Genomic DNA, 18,568 nt, shown 5'->3' on the forward strand with positions numbered 1-18,568 from the left:
TTGGATGATTAATATGGAAAGCCACATCATGTGACGTATCCAGCAAAGCTTCATCACACAACTTGTCTTCAACTTACAAAACCAAGAGAAAGCTACAGGAACATTGGAGTTTGTTCAAAAGGTAAATAGTTAGATTTTTATTTATTTATTTTTTTTCACTTCCTAGCTTTTTTTTTTATATACATTTGTGCTCTCTTTTTACCTCCCAGCCCACATCTCTTTTTCTTTATTTCTCTCGAACGCAGTAGGACCCTAATTCATCTTTACTTGACATACCTAACATCCCATATTTCTTTATTATTACATTAGGTACTTCATTGGTGTGAACCACGAGAGGGAAACAAAGGCCAGCAAAGTGACTGTGCTGTCGAAGAAGATTGCAAGGTTTTACAAAAACCTTACAAACTTTGATTGGGACAATATTTATTAAGCTGAAGTCACATGTTCTGCAACTAGATGTTCATGTCAAGTCATAGCATTGTGTTCTGTTTGGACAGTGGACACTGTCATTAATAAAGCTTGGTAACTCTTTAGAATAGGTAACACCTATTAGTTGCTTATTAGCATGCATATTACTAGAATATTAGCCATGTATTAGTGCTAATTAAGAACATATTAATGCCTTATTCTACATCGCTAATCTTACCCAATACCTAAACCTAACAACTACCTTACTATTAATAACTAAGCAGCAAATTAAGAATTTATTGAGAGAAATGTCATAGTAAATAGTTAACAAGTGTTACCTATTCTAAAGTGTTACCTAAAGCTTTAATAAAAGCCTAATGTTTTAAAGTCATATTTTGTCTGAGCAATTTGTGTTTAAGTAATTTTAAGTTGTATTTAATTTTAGAATGTCAATTTTAAATCATTAGCTTTTTTTTAAGATCAAATTTAAATAAGCATTCAATGATGGGTAATAGATTGTAATCTACATGTAAAAATATGGGAAAACCATATATACAGAATTAAATATCCATAACAGTTTTCAAAGCAAGCCTAAAGTAAAAAGCAACATTCTTCCCTTTATGGTTTGGAAACCATAATCCCCCAGGCTTTTAGTGGAAAAGCCTTCAACTTATCAGTCAGGACACCGACGGAAGCTTTTAGTATGTGTGTGCTTTGGACAGGTCTGTGTGGTGGCTGTCATCTAAAAACACTCATGTTATTTCACTGAAAGTTCGTCTCCAAGGATATGTCCGGCATGCTGAAAGGACATGTCCCTCTCACAATCGGTCTTGGCTATGAAAAAGTAAAGTAAAGGTGAGCATGGCAGACGTGTGACAGAACGTGTGCTTGCATCGCCGAGCCAAAATGGTTTTCTAATGCACTGCCCAGAGGTCTGAACTGCCTACAGTGAAGCGCTTATTCATCGGATGGGTTTTATTCATGCCAGCTCTGACCTTCTGGAGGTCATTGTGGTAGATGCAGATAAAAAAAAGCTTCTTCCTGGACCAGTTTCAGCAGGTCAGTGACTGCTGCAGATGCACTACATGAAGTTGCACGCTGCTGTGGGCAGCAATTTTGCTTCAAAAAGTTTCAAAACTTGACCACTTGTATGATAAAAGTAATTTATTTAAATTGACTTTCATAAAAATGTAGCACAGTTCAGCTAAAAATAAAGCATTAGTTCTATACACTGCCCAACAAAATGTGCTTACATCAGCAGCCAAATTTCCACGAATCCGGACCGAAGGTACCCTTTGTACAACCGACTGCTGTCTCACCTGGAGAGCTGACTGACTGATAACAAACCCATGACAAAAGTCACACCAGTCCACAATCAAAAGGCCTCTTTTCCTCATCTTGCTTCATTCGCTTTGCTCTGTGCCGCTGTTGGTCGGGCCTGAAAGCCACAGGAATGAAGCTCAATATCATCACAAGGTGTGAAGAATGCTCTGGCAACAGAGGGGCAGCTGGGTAATTCCACTAGATTATGGGCTCCAGCAGTGGCCCATCCAGCTTTGTCATAGCAAGAATAAATTACATTTTAAAATATATTTAAATAGAAAATAGTCATTTAAAACTGTAAAAATATTTCACAATAGTGTTTCTACTGTATCTTTGATGGAGCCTTTGTGAGCATAAGAGACGTCTTTCAATAGCATTAAAGATGAAATACTTAAAAGTATTTCAATTCAGTAAATACTGCATCTAATGTTTTAATGTAATTAAAGAAAACAAAGAACAAATTGAGCAGCCATTGCCTCTCTTTTTATATGCAATATTGAAAATAATAGACAGTGGCAGATCTAGGCTGCATTTACACTGCACATCTCTTATCCCATCCGTTTACAATCCCGCCACATACCTGACTGCATTTCCATTAATAGCTAGTAAACTGTAACTGTTCATTAGCACAGTCACATCATCACGAGCCACACGTGTGCTTCACAAATATGCATGAGAACATATGAAGAACAGATTTAAATCAAGAATTAATAGTGTTTTCTAAGAGACTAGACATGGATGAGGTAGAGGACATAATGGATGCAGGGCTGATCTGTGATCCTAATCTCTCACTAGGCATCACCTAACCTTTGCGAACCCTGGACTGACCCAGTGTTGACCTGCCGGGCAGATCCTGTGAGTGGAAAGTAGCAGAAGAGGGCAGCAAGGAAACGGTTTGTGGTCTGTAGGAGCGCTAAGCCTCTTTAGTGTCTCCACTAATCCTGGACATGAGTATAAGCCCCCAGGCGCACCGCGACAACGGAGGAGCCGCCGTGTGTTTGTATGAGACGTGTACTCTATTTCTAATGGATTTGGAGTTTGGAGACCATGAGATCAAAATAAGGCTCTCTGTCTGTTTAGTGTGACTAAGTGGTTGTGCACATGATAGTTATTTGTGTTTAGTAGCCATGAAGGATTTAGACCAGCAGCTGTTACTAAACCTAGTGAGAGCTGCCTATCTAGGGAATATTTAGATGTGCTTCAGATGTTACGCTTGTCCCAAATGGTAAACAGCTAATTTATGCAGCATGCTATAAAACGGAGTATATTTTGAAAGTTTGTGTTCGGCTGTATGCATACAGCAAACATTTGCATAAAAACTGAAGTAAACTTGGGGAATAATTAGTGTGCTAAGCAGCAGGCAGCTTACTAGGGTGTGGAGCACAGCTTATGTAACATGCTCTCAAAGGTTGACCATTCTCACACATAGCAACAGAAAACAACAATGATTGACCATGCCAATATTTCTAATATTTTCAAATCTTTTACAAGCAAAAGTGACAGTGTTGCACCTAATACCATTTCATTTAACCTGGTTAATCCAATTCTATTGATGGATCAGAGAAGATCCTGTAGGATTTGGTGTTGCTGAAACATTGGGATTAATTTAATCAAAAATTTTACTGTTCATGAATTGTCAAATCAGTCCCTCATAAGTCAATTTCAACAACCTTCCTTAAAATAGTAGCTACATTGAAGCTTGCCTTCAATGTTGACTACAACAGCTTTGCAAAAAACAAAATGTACTCAAACACATTTTTGACTATTACATACAGCCCAAATGCTGACTCCTCCTCTTTTTTTATCTCAAAGAAGACAAGGCAGTAGGGTTGAGAAGAGGAGTGATGGGTGCATTTTGAAAAAAAAGATGAGTGCAGATTTGTCCTCCCACCATTCAAAGGCAGCGAGATGGGAGAAGATAGCGCATGCAAATTTAATGAAGTCATGTTTATTTCTCAGCAAGCAGCACCGTGTGTGTGTATGTGTGTGTGCTCTTCACCCACGCTTCCCTGCGGCTGAGCTCTGATAAGGGGGCTTTGTAGCCATCATGGAGAAACACAGCAGTTTGGAGATGAACTTTCTCAGGGAGACACGGTGTAGATACATTGTATACACTACCAGTCTTCAATAACCCCAAATTGAATGAACCCCAAAAGATATTTTGCGTAAAAGGATACCAAAAGCAGTAAATTTTTATCATACTATCTATCTGTCTACACACACATATATATATATATATATATACACATATATATATATATATATATATATATATATATATATATATATACACATATATATATACATACATATACACACATATACATATATATACATACATATACACATATATATATATATATACACACACACACACACACACACACATATGTATGTGTGTCTAATATATATATTAGACACAAAATTCAGAGATTCAGGTTTCAAAAGATAAAAACAGTGGGCCCCAAAAAGTTTAACATACTTGATACTTAACCTAATTTGCATTAACAAAATATCAAAAACAAGTGTCAATTATTTTCAAGAAAATTAGCACAAAAACCTTTGAGCAAACATTACAAAAACAACTCTCATATCTGACTATACATATGTAAACTGACTGGCCCAAAATGGCCATTAGTTTGTATATTTCTTTACAGATGCCACTTTGATATTGGCATTTAACAGACAAGTGTGACTAAAGAGACCAAAAAATGTAAGACCTCAATCCTTCTGCAAATTGAGACGGGATAAATCCTTACCTTGCACCCTTCACATGCGCTAACTCCGTAGTGGTAGCCCGAGGACTTGTCCTGGCAGACGAAACAGGGCTTGTAGACCCGTGGTGGTGGAGGTGGAGACGGTGGGCTGGGTACAATCTCCTCTGAGCTTGTGCTCTGTGTCTCAACAGCTACAAGAGAACAGAAACAGCCTTTAGTTTGACTCATCAATGTGCCATAATTTCCTCACAAGGGTTATTAGTTTCCTTTGAGAAAACAGCATTCTGTGTTTTAGCAACAGTCTGCAGTGAACTTCAACCTTCAAAAGATGCCTCCGCTCCGCAGGAAGGCTCAGAGAGGGAGTGCTTGCACATCCCGATGAGCAGCTAAAGTCAAGCTTGTCAGGAGAAGGTCTCCATTGCTGGAGCGAGCAGACAGATAGGCTGGTGCCACGCTCTTCTTACACATTCACTCTTGCTTTCCTCACATTTTCTGCTGCTACCGACTGGGACGAGTGCCAGCCTTAATTAATAAAGTCATGACAGTCAGCCAGGGTGCAGAGAGAGAAACCGCATGCTGTGCTTGAGTGGAGGGGGCGCACGAGCTGCACTGCTCCGTCAAAGAGTTGCCATGACCAAGAGCATATGAAACAACTGTGATTTAAATAGACCATGAGGGAAACCCACGCCAGAGGGCCCTACACCGTGCCCTCTCCACACGTCAAGGGCACAAAACAACAATGGCTCTGCATTTTGAGTAGCTGAAATTCTCTACGTCACTGATGATTCCCTGTATGAATATGCCCACCTGTAAATGACTGTCTGCATGGTTGCAATGACGGCACCCGTATATTTTCAAAACATAAATGTACACAGACATTCCGCTCCGCAACCCTCATGTGTCTCCCCCGCTGCCATCCCCTCCTTTCCCGCTGTGTCTCTCACAAATGCCATGGCGTGGAGAAAAATCAGCTGAAGACACACGTTGCTAGTGAATGAGAACATGCGATTATGTGGGTGCAGTTAGCAGGTGTCAGTAATGCTGAGACTCAGATGTTGTTTCAATAACCCCTAATGGATGTTGAAAAGGGGTAATTGCAGCATTAAAAGGACAGCTCATCAAAAAGAGAACATTTTACTCAGTCCACGTTGTTCCCACTTGTATAAATTTCTTTCTCCTGCTGAACACAAAAGATGATATTTTGAAATATGTGGAGAACTGAACAGTAACTGGTAGACCACATAGTATGGGGAAAAATACTATGGAAGTCAATGGGTATAAGAAATGGTTTCATTATTTAGCCTTTCTCTCTGACCCTTTAAATGTTTTTGCTACTGCAGTAGCATTAATTATATATTTTTTGTACTATTTTATATTATAAACATGCTGAATGTGCATTCTGTCAGCATTTAGGAACACACTAGCCTTTACATTCATGTTCAAATGTTTGGAGCTGGTAAAATTTTACTTTGTGTTTAAAAGTCATCTCTTATGGTCACCACAGCTGCATCTATTTGATGAAAAATACAGCATTTACTCGAAACAAATCTTTAACAACATAAAAACCTTTACGGTCACTTTCGTTCAATTTAATTTAATAAAAATAAAACAATCTTCCCATGTCTTTAAATATAGTATCCAACATCAAATCTCTTCTGATCAAGCAGTCTGTTATGGCTGTGTGGTAGAGACAGGCAGTGAGGGGAGCTTGTGTTTCGGTTTACGTTTTGATTAGATATCTTGACTCTGTGTCTCTGTTCAGAGAGACAATCTACCTACAGCAGAATCCCCAACTCACAAATGCAAGCACTGGGACCACCAAACAAATGCCTGAATGATGAGACAATGCCCTCTTTAAGTAGAAGAACATTAGTGAAATGTTAAACGGTAGATCTCACAAAGCTTTGTCTATTACGAGACGGAGCCAGTGGGCAACCGTAGGAGTCTATTTCCTGTGTTCAGAAAAAGCACAGTCAAAGCTAAAAATACCCATCCTGGCATCGGCACAGAGTCATATGAGGATGTCGAGCTTTTATCTCTTTCCACACACATACAGCAGACGTCCCCACTAACGCAATTCCCAGCACACATTTGCTAACACAACTGACTTCAATGCATTGTGTTGAGAGCTGCTAAATGGTTTTATTTAGCAAATGAAGAAAACGAGAAAAATCTCCAATAATGTCGGGAAGCTACAACAAAAGAAAAAACAGACCAACGAAGGGACTAGTTATGGAGAACTAAGAGCAATAACTTGGGGAAACTCGGGGTTTTCCCAAATATACAGAATACATCTTCTGACCAATGCATTTCTGGTCAATCACTGAATAAAACAAAAACATTTTACAGAAATGACACACAAAAAGCTATTTCTTGCTAATTTTTAATAAGAGCTGAGCAAATGAGAGAAAATATTTTTTTTTTGCATGAATTTTACAGGCCTAGAAGCTTCAATTGTAAATTTCCCTATGAGTCCCTAATAATTCCAAGCTTGGTATATGTTATATGGACTATGGTAACTAGAGGACGACCGATATTTGTTTTATTTTATTTTTTTAATGGCAGATACTGACATTTTAGGAATGGCAGATTACCAATATAAAGCAGACAGATAATTAATGTGCAATAAAAAAAAAAAAAAAAAAAAAAAACACATTTCCTAAAGATATTTTAAAATTAATCAATATGACAAATTGACAATATAATTTAATAAAAAGTGATTTATACTTCAGATATCTTTAGAGAGTTATGTCAAAAAATATTTCATACATTGTCCTTTAATGGAACTGTTTTACCCTTCAAAGGCCGTGTCAATAGGGCCTTTTACACCGCAGGAGTCTTTTCATAGGACCAGAGCTAATTGTGCAAGTACCCACTTTTAGGCATTTTTGCACCTCCTGAACTGGGTGTGATTTTAGTACAAGACTGCCTTTTTCGAGAACCAAATTAGCTCCTACACCGGAGTAGATTCTCATTAGTCCTCCTTTCCGTTCTTTCAAATCACTTTACGTACACATCTACATTCCATGTCCATTATTGTGAAACCCGCAAGACAACAAACACAGCTCTGATCACAGCGTCCTCCATCCTCCTGTTGTTAACTTAATTCTTTTATAACATTGTTGAATGCCACACACAAATGACATCGATGTCGCCCGGCTTATGTCACTTCATAGTACACACAGTCGGTGTGTACCTTTTAATGGTACTGGGAAATAGTTCGCACAAAATTGTCCCAGTACTTTAATACTGTACATTTAGTTCTGGAACTACAGAGAGGTGTGAAAGGCCCTAATGCCTTCAAACAATGTGTCAATTTAAAATCATGGTGCATATAAATTTGCACCATTTAAAAAAAATTATTAAAACAAGAGCCCTGGATAAACTAAAACTGGTATCTCAACACTAGGGATGGGACGATAACCGGTTTTATTGATAACCGTGATAAAATGTGCTGAAGGTTAGTAATATCGTTTAAAAATGAATTATCATTAAAACCGTGTTTGATTATCGCGGTTTTAATAACTCACTATTAAATCATGTCCAGCCAGCAACAGTCTGACGCAAGCGCAGCGCACAATGTTTTTTTGTTTTTTTTCGAGAAGGAATGGCGAAAGTCAGTGACTTTTCTATGCTTTTCTATGCTTCTACACTTTTCATTGTAAGGAAGGAAATGCCACAGAATTTAATCTTTCTTTAAATTAAGTGCATAGAGTTGCTTGTTTTATTAGTTGTTTGTTGATTATTAAATATAAAACTTGCTGAAATGTTTTCAGTGTGAGCATCAACTATTTTTGAACACTTTCATCTCGTTTCAACAAAACCGTGATAATATTGATAATCGTGATAATTTTAGTCACTATAATCGTGATATTAAATTTTCATACCATCCCATCCCTACTCAACACAAATACATTTGCAGATTTACATTTATTTGCACACACAGAGAGAACAGGAAGTGAGAAAAACTACCGGCTGGCATCACACATCCTGCTCTCACGAACATGAAGCTTCAAGAAGGCGAGACTGTTTTTAGATGTCAAACAGTTCATTCCTCTCCCACAATTATTCTCACTGTTGCACTCATTCCCTTTCACCAAATCTCGCTCTCTCTTTCTATGCCACTCAATTGTTCCCTAGAGCGCCATCTGACCTCAGCTCCAATATGAGTGGCACATTTTCCATAACCGGGACAGAGCTCAACACAGATCCAGGACATTATGGGAACTGCTTTTCTGACAGCAGACACTGGGGCGATGGGCAAAATTATGCCTTCATCTACTCTCACCCATACCACAATGCTTCAAACTTCCTCGATCTGATCTATAATAAATAGTGCATATTAAAAATTGAACGGCTGAAATGAACACAGAAATCCCTCGCTCTTATATAAGTGAAAGTTTGAGGGTTAGAAGCTGTTTCCCTGAACCCGAATAACCCTGAATAACCGCAGAACTGGCAGCACAAGCAGCTTCCTGTAGAGCTGTGATCACGTGGCACGCTCTAATTACGCACTCTGTTGCATCTCTGAGGAGACGCGTCTTAGTCATGGCTGTTGAGTTGGCCTGTAGCTCTGGAAGGAACAACCTCATGCTGAAATTTTAATTATGCCCAGAGGTTCGACCCAGGGTAACCTTACATTAACTGCTGTGAGGCTACCACCTGTCTGAGACGCCCCTCGTGCACACAGAAAACATCACTTTCCAAGGTGTTCTTTAGCTGTTTGACATCACCACGTACTTCCACTCACTTCCAAAGCTGGCAGGCCGGTTAAATCTCACATTAAAACTGCCAAAACGTAAGCTCTGCTCCAAAACATAGTACACAGTCTGCCTAAACAGCATTTTAAGGCATCAAAATGTATGCAGTCTTCTAAAATACTCTAAATACTTTTAGTTACAACCTAAGGCAGCAATGCATGTATCCTTCATAAAAGAGGCAATCCCAAAAAGCATTGCAACTATGTAGGCAATGTGCCAGGTTTTGGAGCACAGGTGTAGCTTTCAATAATCTTACTCATTCCTTTCTTATCAGTTTATGAGGGATTGAAATCCCAACAGGGCAAAAATGTCATCTTGGCACAATCACTAGGACTTGATTTTTGAGAACAAGACAGAAGTAATAAAGGCATTAATGGCAGCCTGCACAAGCAGCTGGCATGCATCTCTTGTCACAGCAAAAGCAGAAGTCGAGAGGGGTGAAGGGCAGAAAGATGGTTTCCTCCAGAGACTGTTAACTGAACTCAATGAACTGCCCTGACCCTTGTCTATTAATGAAACACAAAACAAATCACACACAGCAAATACACTGTGCATAAACTTAGAAAATGTATTTATTATAAATATACTAATCACAAAAAATATAACTATTTTAAACACCACATACTCTATAATATATATAAAAAACATTTTATATCTTACCTAACTTAATATTACATTTTATATAACACCACCACCAACATGAATGATAATCAAACATTAATACTATGTTTATGTTCAAATGTGTATGAATTTGAATATACAGTCGTGGCCAAAATAATAATCCTTCTTTGCCATGAAAATTAACTTAATCCCAAAAAAACCTTTCCAATGCATTTCATTGCTGTCATTAAAGGACCTGCTGAGATCATTTCAGTAATCGTCTTGTTAACTCAGGTGAGAATGTTGACGAGCACAAGGCTGGAGATCATTATGTCAGGCTGATTGGGTTAGAATGGCAGACTTGACATGTTAAAAGGAGGGTGATGCTTGAAATCATTGTTCTTCCATTGTTAACCATGGTGACCTGCAAAGAAACGCGTGCAGCCATCATTGCGTTGCATAAAAATTAGGGATGCACCGAAATGAAAATTCTTGGCCGAAACCGAAAAAGAGAAAACCAAGGCCGAAAAACGAAACCGAAAGAAATTATGCCAATTATTAGTACCATTGCATTTATTGCTATGACCGTGTACTAACTTTACTAAAATTAAGACATTGCAATTGCATAGATTAATATTAGTTTCAAATATAATTACAATTACATAAATTATATAAAAAAAACAAAAATACATAATTAGAAATTATGCAAATATTTATTAAGCACATTGCAACAATGCACAGTATAAAATAAAATTCAAACTAAAAATTTATCCCACTCATGTGTATATTAAATAATAATGTACAGGCCTACTGGCCTGCAGAAAGGTTTTTAAATGAACTGTTCTCTCATAAAAAAGTGCATTTAGGTGAAGTGCATTTGAAATTTTTCTCTGTAGGACTAGAAAGTGCATTACTTCTCCAGTAGGCAAGACTGTTATCACTTCTGGGGATGGGGACTTCAGACAGAAAACCATCTAGCTGTTGAGCAGTTGAGCTTGTCATCTGCCTGACATTTGAGAAATATTTGAGAGAGGGTATTTAAATAGGGCCAGGGCATAAATAACCATTTTTATCAAATTAAAGCAGAAATATGGCTACAATCTGATATTATGCATGTATATGTGTGTGTGTGTGTGTGTGTGTGTGTGTATATATATATATATATATATATATATATAGTCACATATATAGTAGCCTAAGAACAAAATAGCCAACGTATTATTATTATTTGAGGCACTTTCTTGCAGAATTCCACTGAACACATCAGACAACGAGGGTGCATGCCCCTCATCTGGTGCAGAGATGAGTCTTTTTTTCTGCGCTCTGATCTCAGTCTCCTGCGCTTGGCGCTTCTCCGTCTCCACGCCTGGATCATTTCTCGTGCGCGCTGCCTTATTTCCGCATCCAAGTAATGGTCTTTATGCGGATCAAGCACATTCGCGGTGAAGTGCAGAGGATCCGAAAAGATCTCAGTGAGACGTGTGCTAACAGACTCTATAAGACTGTATTTTTCTTTGTTTTCACTTTGTGGTCCGTCTTAATCTCTTTGTTAGGAGATGCTTTAGTGCTGCGAATAAAGGAATAAGAAGAGAGAGAATGTTCTCACTGGTGTGAAGTGAATGTCGCGGGGAGCTCGTGGTCTGCGCTATGCAGGTCGCGGTTTCTGTTTGCGTCGTCACAACATTTCGGCCGTGTTGTTTCGGTGATAAAAATCTATTATTTTCAGTGGCCGAATATTCGGTGCATCCCTAATAAAAATGGCTTCACAGGCAAGGATATTGTGGCTACTAAGATTGCACCTAAATCAACAATTTATAGGATCATCAAGAACTTCAAGGAAAGAGGTTCAATTCTTGTAAAGAATGCTTCAGGGCGTCCAAGAAAGTCCAGCAAGCGCCAGGATCGTCTCCTAAAGAGGATTCAGCTGCGGGATCGGAGTGCCACCAGTGCAGAGCTTGCTCAGGAATGGCAGCAGGCAGGTGTGAGTGCATCTGCAAGCACAGTGAGGTCAAGACTTTTGGAAGATGGCCTGGTGTCAAGAAGGGCAGCAAAGAAGCCACTTCTCTCCAAAAAAAACATCAGGAACAGATTGATCTTCTGCAGAAAGTATAGCGAATGGACTACTGAGGACTGGGGCAAAGTCATATTCTCCGATGAAGCCCCTTTTCCAATTGTTTGGGGCATCTGGAAAAAGGCTTGTCCGGAGAAGGTGAGCGCTACCATCAGTCCTGTGTCATGCCAACAGTAAAGCATCCTGACACCATTCATGTGTGAGGTTGCTTATCATCCAAGGGAGTGGGCTCACTCACAATTCTGCCCAAAAACACAGCCATGAATAAAGAATGGTACCAAAACACCCTGCAACAGCAACTTCTTCCAACAATCCAACAACACTTTGGTGAAGAACAATGCATTTTCCAGCACGATGGAGCACCGTGCCATAAGGCAAAAGTGATAACTAAGTGGCTCGGGGACCAGAATGTTGAAATTTTGGGTCCATGGCCTGGAAACTCCCCAGATCTTAATCCCATTGAGAACTTGTGGTCAATCTTCAAGAGGCGGGTGGACAAACAAAAATCCACTAATTCTGACAAACTCCAAGAAGTGATTATGAAAGAATGGGTTGCTATCAGTCAGGATTTGGCCCAGAAGTTGATTGAGAGCATGCCCAGTCGAATTGCAGAGGTCCTGAAAAAGAAGGGCCAACACTGCAAATACTGACTCTTTGCATAAATGTCATGTAATTGTCGATAAAAGCCTTTGAAACGTATGAAGTGCTTGTAGTTATATTTCAGTACATCACAGAAACAACTGAAACAAAGATCTAAAAGCAGTTGCACTGTATCCAACTATATTGAACTTTACAAATAAAAGGGCACTTATATTCCATTCATTTTAATACAATAATAAAACAAAAGTGTCAAGTCAAATCAAACCAAATCATTATAAGCCAAGTTTGGTTTGGGCTTCTTTGTTTCAGGGTACTTTCCTTCCCAATGTTGCCTAAGGATTAATTTTTACATTTCACAAAAACAAAAATAGTGGCAAACGACAGGTTTATAAACACTGCTATACAAATTAACTAAACTGAAAATCAATATACATTACATATTAGCACATGAATATTTCATACGTACAGTACTAGCATATTCTGACATTCACAGGGCATGTCAAAACAGGCTACAGTCAGCACTTTTTGTGAACTCTCTACACCACATATAGGGAGACACAATTATGTTACTTGTACATAGAGTGAGAAAAATATTATGGTGTGAAGTCTTTGAGCGTGTGGGTGTGGGTCTAAGTGAGAAAAATAGAGGAAAGATTGTGAGTTATGTGCGAGAGAGCGAGAAAGAAAGATCGATAGCGTGTGAGAGAGGGAGAGGAAAAATAGGGCAGACCATGAAAGGAAAACGCAGCATACCTCTCAGCGTTGGCGGTAGCTCTCTTGGGGAAAGTGGATCCTGGTACAACTATTAAGCCTCCCTATACTTACCCGACACACACTAAATAAAAAATGAGTCCTGTTTCTTTGCGTTATTCAAAAGTTAACCCAGTAAGAGCGGGAGAGGGATGCAATTGGAATCAAGGCGTCATTTCCAACACCATTTAGTAATGGGCCAGTTTTGCTGGGCACAGAGACGCGCAGATGCTGGAGCGTGTAGGATGAAAAGCACACACTCATGTGAGACTACCATGTAGGTCACTTTGCACCACAGTGGCTGGTGAGTCACAGGCTTGTATCAGTAGCTCAGTCTGGTGACTCAACTCTTTAAGCTCCGCCTCTTCTCTCCTATTGGTCAATGAGGACATGATTGACTGGCTTTTTTCCCAAAAAAAGTGTCATCTTTTTTAGTTGGGGAAGTTGCATAATTGTTAACTCATACCACTTTCCTGCCTCCCTGTACTTTACACACAAGAAATATATTTTTGAATACATATATTTGATAGATTACTAAAGCAAATAATCAAACAGGGCACTTTATGAATACATGAAGACAAAGACATGAATTTACAACAATATTTATCTGCAGACAGCTCAGTAGTCTCAAGAACGTCAGCTGTTAATTGATTCAGAGGAGCAGCACTGAAAGTCTGAGTGACTCAGAAGTGTCTAGCACAGCACAAATGGTTTGACAATGCTTTCAGGTCAAATTCCATCTTGCAACATTTGAATGACGTCAGCTGCAAAGTGTCTCAGGGGAAACGCAGATATCCAGCTCACTCTTCTGAACAGGATCGCTCTTTTAAGCAAGCTACTAAGCAGCTCCCAGATGCAAAGCAAAGATCTCATGCTCTGATTCAGGAGTCGTTGTTTACACAGCACACAGGTCATGAGAACAGCATTTGCCCACAAACCCGTACTGTTGTTGAAGCAATAAAGTCTTCTGTAATCTGTATTTTATTAAATTGATTTCATGATGCTTTCAGACTGCTTAAAAAAAGTGTTCAATCAGCTGGTGAATGGACTGAATGGTATGGTGAGGCGGTACTGCAACCATTGTTAATTTTTTTTATTCAATTAAATCACAGGTACTTTGAAAACATCATAAGTGCCAGATGTGAAGCCTGAAGATCACAAGACCATGTGTGTGCAGTGAGGAACTATCTTTTTTAGTGCTTTGCGTTTGGTCTGATCAAAAAACAAAAAAACAAAAAACAAATTATATATACACTGACTAGACAATAATGGGCACGATGTGAGCAATTTACAGTGACTTGCTACTTATTTGACTGATTGAAATAAGTCAACTTTAACAAAGACATGGAATTTCATAGCTCAAGTTGACTGAACGGTCACTTGCCCTGTTTGGTCACAAATGCATCATGACGTCTCGCTTCACTGATCAAATTCATGTGTCTTTGTTGGTCTTGCAAACTTTGGTTTTCTAGGAATATGGTCTTCAAAAAAATCTAATTAAAGCATGTTTATATATTTATAGCCTAGCTGCCTAATGGAACTACTATGGAAACCTATAAATTACATGTTGCACAGAAAATGCATACTAATACTAACACACACACACAAAATGTTGCCAAAAATTTGATTTGTTTTTTTGTGTGGTAGGGCCATTGGCAGTGCAAATACAATCTTTACTACTATCCCAATTGAGCCCAGCAGGGGGGAGAACCATCACTACTGTGCCCTGGATTTGTATTTAGGCTATTTCCAAAATAGTGACCTCATCATATATAAAAGTAACATTCACAAATTGCATGTTGTTCATGTCTCGTTTAAGTCTTATGTGACAAAATAGAGCAGATGGATGTTTAACATCCACTGTGCCATATAATCATTCATTTTGACAGTGTAGATGTAACAATCAGTGACAGCTTCAGTCTGCACGTATAAATACCAGCCCAAACAGCAGCGAACGGCTGATTTGAGGACCAGCACTGCTAGCGAGCCCACAGTGGTGCGTAACAGCACAGAGAAGCAGTCCCGTTTCATCACAGCAGCTGAACTCAGCAGGGTGAAGCGTGAACGCTTGCCAGGGCTCTTTGTGGTCAAGAACAAGAGGTAGCAATTTTCCAATTAAGCCACATTTTTATGGGTTCCTTGGACAGCAAAGGGAAAAGGAAGTCCTGAATGCAAACAAATAAGTGTGGTGCAGCACGTGGAGACAAAATTAGCATTTCCCAAAGAGCCTTATTACAGCTACATCAAGACGCGGGACTGTCTTCTTCCTATACCATGCAAATAAAACACAAAGACAGGCAAAGAGGAAAGAGCTTTGATCAGATCAAGGCCAGTAATGTGATTAGCTTTTCGTTAGTTGGAAGAGTTGGCCCTCAAAATCCAGTTGTGTCCCACCGTGCACTGCATCTCAACCAACCCTAAAACGGCCTGTGACGTGAGCCCCAAAGCTCGAAGAATGGTTTATTCGATGACATGCATGCTTAGCAAATTGTGGACTTACAAAAGGGCCTAGCAAAGGGGGCCGGCTCAGTCATAGCTGAGGGAACCCCTGATCTGCCACTAATAGCTGCTGACCTACATTCATCCGCAACAGCCCATGCCTCAGTGAACGCATAGAGAGGGACTCCACATAAAGAGAGGCTGTGAGACTGTTAGCACCCACAGTCTATAAAGCCAACAGCCTTTTGAACCTTGGCAAAAACAACAAGTTTTATTGAGAGTCCAAAAAGTGCTGGATTCTGAATATTAATCAGGTTGTTTGTGTTTGCTTGCGAACTGATTTGCTGAAACCAAAAAAGGGGCTATAATAGGTGATCAGTGGTGTCACAGTACCAAAATGTCAGTATTCAGTACCGATACCAGCGAAAATCCACGGTTCTCGGTAACAATTTTGGTACCAAAGCAAAACAAAAATGCTAATAAAAAAATAAAATAATTTTATCACTAAAAATAAAACCAATGCCATTCTTTATACGGATTTACAGTTGTGTTTAAAGTTTTTCTACAAGTAATCTAATTGTGAAAAACAGTAAACAAGTTTCACCCAAATTTAATTTGTCTTTTAATTAATGAAATTTAAACATTATTTTTTTGTAAATAAAGGGGATTTGCTATTAAAATTAAAACATGGAAGAAATTGTGTGATTTATTTCTTTAAAAAGTTTTATAATTTTTTTTGACAGTAATAGCTGTATCACATACATTCTACTAATATATCTAGCACAATGCCTTTATGTAAAAATGAACTTATTTTGATGGGTTGCCGTGAATACCTTAAAATTGACACTGGTTTTACTCAAATGAAATGGTAAAATGATTGTGAAGTGACTTAGAAAAGTTCTGGTGATGTGGTTTATGTATTTATGTCCTCATTGAGACGGCAGATGCTGAAATTACTGCAAGCGTCACACGCTTCAGTCCATGTAGTAAACAAACCCACACGTCTCTTCATTCATTCATTCACACAGAGACCTGCAGAACATGCAGGATTCATATTTCAACCAACTTTTGCAGCTTAACATTTACAGATACTGGTTCATATGGAGATTTGATTTGATTGATGTATGCTAACTTTGACAAATTCCGTGACTGTCCATATTAAAATGTGAGTTTCATTTTCATGACTGGATTTTGAGATTCCGTCCGCGTTTTGTGCTTCGCGGAAATCATAGCGCTGTATGCGTCAAGAACAGGGTTACCGGGAGCTCGGTACCACCAGTACTTAAAGAAACCTGGTACTGTGACCGGGTCTTTTGACAACACTAGCTCAGTCGGTGTAATTTCTTTATTTTCAGGAATTAAACTAACCTTTTTTTTTTTTTTTTAGGAAAAATCACAGAGAGCCCTAAAACTTGATCATGAAACAGCTTGCATGTTAAATACAGTACTCCACTTCACTCTGAAAGATGCAACACATATTTAATTAAATCAGTCTTTGCGATTTGATAAATTGCAGCAAGCATATCACAATTTCAGTTTTATTTTGAATAACTGTGTAGCCCAAGCTGCTCTGATCATGCTACAATGTTGCGAATTAAAGCTATAGAGGGGGGGGGGGGGGTGCAGGGAAGCAAACCAGCAGGTAAAGGAAATCAAACTAGGTCAAATGTCAGACGCTGTGGAAGTGGGATTAGAGAGTTGTTTAGTTTGACTGGTTGTCAAGGATCCGTTTACAGCGTCTTTATTGCTATTTGACCCTACAAATGGCCCTTCATCTCGTCAAAAACATCTCGCAAAGGAGTATAAAATGCTTGATGTGCATTACTATGTACCGCACCAGTCTCTCTGGTCCTTTTCTAGTGACGGGTGTTTTAATTAGTGTTAAAGAATGATTACTAAGTGGCGGCTTCATCACTTCATGGCGCTTTGTGTTTTTTTAAAGCTACGAGGCAAAGGCTATCAGACACCAGGAGTTATTTCTCCCATCAGTAAGATGTAGATAATCACAGGACGAAAAGAGTAGTCGTTCCCACAACTCTATTAACTGTATGCGCCTCATTAAGCCACTACATTCATTTGCAGCACCCTTCAGAATTCATTCTGATAATTAACAATCTAGCGAGTGAGGAAAACGCAAGCTCTGCAGGACAAAGTGGTCCATTTCGCACCCTCGCCAGAGGAATATTTCAGCTACGATAGTGTTCAATACACTTCTGACTTTTGAGCTCTCACTAGAAAAAAAAAAAAAAAAAAGACAGAATGAAGCTGCGCACACAAAGCCATTATTTCTTCTCACCATCAGGTTAGGGAAGTTGAGACGTGATCCATAAAACAAAATTCCAAGGCATGAATCACACGGTTATGTGAAACTAAGCAAAAAGTGAAAGGCCACCAGGAACGTTCAGGACTAGACAAAAAACAAAAAAAACAAAAAACTGCTGGACATTACAGACATGCCAATTTTGCTCCTTTTCACCTTCCCAAGCCCAATGGTCCCTGTGAGGCACTGCCCAACCCCTTCCTAACGGGCCCCTAACCAGAGCAGGTTTCAGCCCCCAGGCCTCCCTTATTTTTATTGCCTGTGTTTATAACTGGTCTTGGTTTCTCTTTCTGCCCTCTTTTGCTTGACATTTTATGGCGTTCAATATAAGAGACACCCTCGACCCCCTCTGTCCGAGTTTAAGTACCTCGTATACAAATTCTTTTCTCTACACCAGAATCCGGCTCTCATTAATTCACTTGATGTCTTTGGCCATCAGGAAACACCACAATGGGTCAAGCGCAGCCTTCTGAAATGGATCATGCACAGCTGGATGACATTCATCTCCTACAACTACAACTTAACTTTGGTGCTTATCGCTCTTATCTCATGCATATCAACTGCGGTTGTGATGCCACAA

The 18,568-nt window shown here is 39.1% G+C and overlaps 1 protein-coding gene across 5 annotated transcripts in view; it reads right to left on the bottom strand.

The window, feature by feature from the left end:
- Window positions 1-18,568, bottom strand: part of LOC132149222 (retinoic acid receptor alpha-B) — a 113,806-nt gene that overhangs the window by 10,329 nt on the left and 84,909 nt on the right. For all 5 annotated transcript variants that reach the window (XM_059558253.1, XM_059558254.1, XM_059558255.1 and 2 more), the window contains one exon: window positions 4,491-4,639. In XM_059558253.1, coding sequence (XP_059414236.1) covers window positions 4,491-4,639 — 149 coding nt within the window. The remainder of the gene's footprint in view (window positions 1-4,490; window positions 4,640-18,568) is intronic.

The sequence above is a fragment of the Carassius carassius genome, chromosome 9 (assembly GCF_963082965.1).
Source record: "Carassius carassius chromosome 9, fCarCar2.1, whole genome shotgun sequence".
NCBI classification, from domain to species: domain Eukaryota; kingdom Metazoa; phylum Chordata; class Actinopteri; order Cypriniformes; family Cyprinidae; genus Carassius; species Carassius carassius.